Source organism: Oncorhynchus gorbuscha, linkage group LG03 (assembly GCF_021184085.1).
Source record: "Oncorhynchus gorbuscha isolate QuinsamMale2020 ecotype Even-year linkage group LG03, OgorEven_v1.0, whole genome shotgun sequence".
NCBI lineage: Eukaryota > Metazoa > Chordata > Actinopteri > Salmoniformes > Salmonidae > Oncorhynchus > Oncorhynchus gorbuscha.
Genome location: NC_060175.1, coordinates 87,521,342 through 87,524,463, shown reverse-complemented (window position 1 = coordinate 87,524,463; position 3,122 = coordinate 87,521,342). Strand labels below are relative to the sequence as shown.

The window sequence follows — 3,122 nt, the reverse complement described above, 5'->3', positions numbered from 1 at the left end:
CATGCTTTAATTGTAAATGTTGTTTTAGTCAAGTAACATTTTCTTATAACATTTTAGCTGACTGACTGCCTGACTGCCTATTCCCTGCTCTGACACAGAGGTTGCCATGAGAAAATCCTTAGCGATAGAAATAAGAAGCACTGAAAAATCCTCCAATCTGTCTCTAATCTCTAATCCTTTCTTTCTGTGGCTGGCAATGAACTAGACAAGGAATCAACTGATTTGGTATGCCATATGATTGAGTGTCTTTTAATTCACTTTTGATTGAAAAGAGACAAAACTGTAACGATAGAGAAGAAATCGACATACATGAAGTTCAAAGGAAAGAAAACTAATGCTTAGAAGGGGAAATTTAATTTAGATAAAAAATATATTTTATTTCAAAATGTAATACATGTACAACACAAATATCACACAGATATAAAAATCTATAAATTCTCTATCAATAAATGCACTGCATTTTTTAAAGGCTTCACATATTAGGCCTTGTTTTGTTCCATTGCCTTTCCCTCAAGTATAAATAGTCTCTGGTAAAATATTCTCCAGGATGATGAATATGGTTCTGTTATGACCGGCTTTCAGTGTTCCCTGAGTTGTGGTTCTGGTTGCTGTGGTTTATTGTCTGGTCTTCTATCTGCGGCTCATCCTCAGTGAACCAATACCCCGCATCTCTTTACCATCATTAATCTGGAAAAAATAAAGAACATTTTAGGGGACAACGGAGAAGTGAACAATTTCCACTTGGCACTGTATATCAGTACAACTCCAAGCAGCAGCAGCAACAACCGCAACAACAACAATATTATAATGTATAAAGTATATGACAATAATAATAATAATAATAATGATGATGATGATGATGATGATGATGATGATGATGATGATGATGATGATGATGATGATGATGATGACGATGACGATACAGTACAAGCTACAATAACTTTGTTTATAACTAGTACATTACATAAATGTAATAATAATCTGTAATAAAGGTGTATTGAATACTGCATTAGACATACATTTACATCCACTTAAAAACATGCAAACAATGAATGTTTTCTTTTTCAAAATAATAGACCATCCTATATTCTAAATATTTTATTCTTCAAAAAGGATATTACTTGAAACATTAGCAGTGGAAGAAGCAGGCGTCATTTTAGCACACTGAATAACACATGTAATTAAAATACATTGTAAAAAATAAATTACTATAACTTGTGGCCCCTCAATTTGAAATGCATCAATGCGCTCCTGAGAAAATGTGCATAAAAATGTCCTTTTATCCGCGCGCTACGAGCACATCTCGAAACAGAATATATAGCACATAATATTTATTCCTTTGACTTCAGAATGACATTCAAAACAAATAATTGCAAAATAAGACAACAGTGCAATAGTCGTGTGCCTAGAGACACTAATTGACCGCGTATTTGGCTCACTTTTGTTGTTTTCAAACTATAATTTTCTACGCTGACCTAAACTTTTTTCACTTTTTTCGCAGAATAGGATTTAAGAAACGCATAAAATTACCCGCTTTCTTTGGTTGCTCAAACAGAACGTACAGATGGTGCGAGGCTGCTTTCGACCGCTTTCTCCTTGCACGTAAACCGCGCCAAGACAAGGTTGTCCATCTCCATTCCCGTCTCCGAGCAGAAGGGTGTTGGCGAGGTGGGAGATATAGCTGGATGCCAAGTGAAGTGTCTCAATCTTGGAGAGCTTTCTGTCCACCGGCTCAGTGGGTATAAGAGTCCGGAGTGCAGTAAATGCCGAGTTGACGCTTTGTGTACGGTCGCGCTCCCTGGCATTGGCTGCGTTCCGCTGTTTCACTATTACAACACCGCTGCCTCCCGATTGTCTGGAAATCCTCCGACGTTTGTCAGCGGAGACGCAGCATCCATAGCTCTGATCCGAGCTACCGTCGCTCTCACTGCGGTTATCCTCGGCCTCGGACATCATACCCAGGTCTGGGTAGCTGATCATATGAGTCGCCATTGGCCGCAGCATGGCAAAGGTCATCATCGAAATGTTTTGGTTCTGGGCCTCTAAAACGATGGCCCAAGAAAAAGAGGAGAAACCCCAAACGAGGGACTGTTCTATGCATGCATTTTGGTGACCTAATGTAGACGAGCCCTATGTCTCTAATGTGTAGGCCTAATTATAGTTTCAAGGAGTTGTTGCTTTTGAAATGTCTCGTTTTCGTCAGACCACGTGTTTGTTCAATGTCTTGAGCATCTCTCCATAGTGTTCTGACCCACCGAGCTCTTATAGCTGGATGGGAGGAGTTGTTCAAGCCATACAATGTTCAGCCTCCAATCGAGATGTAGGCTGCAGCCTAGGCTATACAGTAAAAGCGAATATTGCTTAATACATTTTGTAATTGCCTGTACTTTTTCTTACTATTTAATTGTATTGAAAGTATTTTAGTTGTATATTGAAATAAAACATAACAGGCCTAGTAATGGTAATAACGAGAGGCTATTATTGTTTGTGAAAAATAAAGTATTCATATTATTATATCATAAGATCCTCATGTTAATTATTATTAAGCTATTACATGTTATTATTGCAAATGCATATCACATTTTACAGTTCGTTTATTTTTACAATGTTTTACTTTACATGATCACTAATGGGGCTGGAGAAGGGTTTACAAGGAGTTCAGACAGTAAATCTCTGAAACCAAGAACTAAAATCTCCCCTCATTATGTTAAGTGTGTCTGTCCACGAAAGATTAATAGACAGTAAGGTATATGCTAAATGTGTGATCATGTTGTTGCTTGCCAAATAGTGAATGTATAACATGATAAATCATTGTTTATTTATATTTATTGATTCATTGCTTATCTCCAGAATTGATTACAAACAGAATTTTGGAGGCTTAGTATTTTGAGAGAGTAGACCTACTGTTTCTCTCAGTGGCACAAATAGCTTCTGTTAGCCGATTGGATACTGGATCTGTAGTCCATAAAGGTGGAGAGCTTTTACTAAACACTGCATCGCCTAAATGCCAATGTGCAACCACCCTTCAAATTTGAGTAAAACAATTAGCTAACATTGCTGACACACAATAGGCATATAATTTCATAAAATAATATAGGCTTAACAATAATATAATATATAAT

The 3,122-nt window shown here is 37.1% G+C and overlaps 1 protein-coding gene across 1 annotated transcript; it reads right to left on the bottom strand.

Annotated features, from left to right (window-relative positions):
- Positions 1 to 323: 323 nt before the first annotated feature.
- On the bottom strand, positions 324 to 2,309 carry LOC124022759 (transcription factor 15-like). Its single transcript, XM_046337448.1, has 2 exons — positions 1,531 to 2,309; positions 324 to 687 (listed from the first exon to the last, which is right to left on the bottom strand). The coding sequence occupies exons 1-2, from the start codon at positions 2,017 to 2,019 to the stop codon at positions 631 to 633; spliced, it is 546 nt and encodes a 181-aa protein (XP_046193404.1). The 5' UTR covers positions 2,020 to 2,309; the 3' UTR covers positions 324 to 630.
- Positions 2,310 to 3,122: the final 813 nt, after the last annotated feature.

Coding starts and splice junctions, on each gene's coding strand:
- LOC124022759 (XM_046337448.1), bottom strand. CDS start 2,019: ATGATGACCTTTGCCATGCTGCGGCCAATGGCGACTCATATGATCAGC. Junction 688..1,530: donor TGAGCAACCAAAGAAAGCGG/GTAATTTTATGC, acceptor TATTTTTTCCAG/ATTAATGATGGTAAAGAGAT.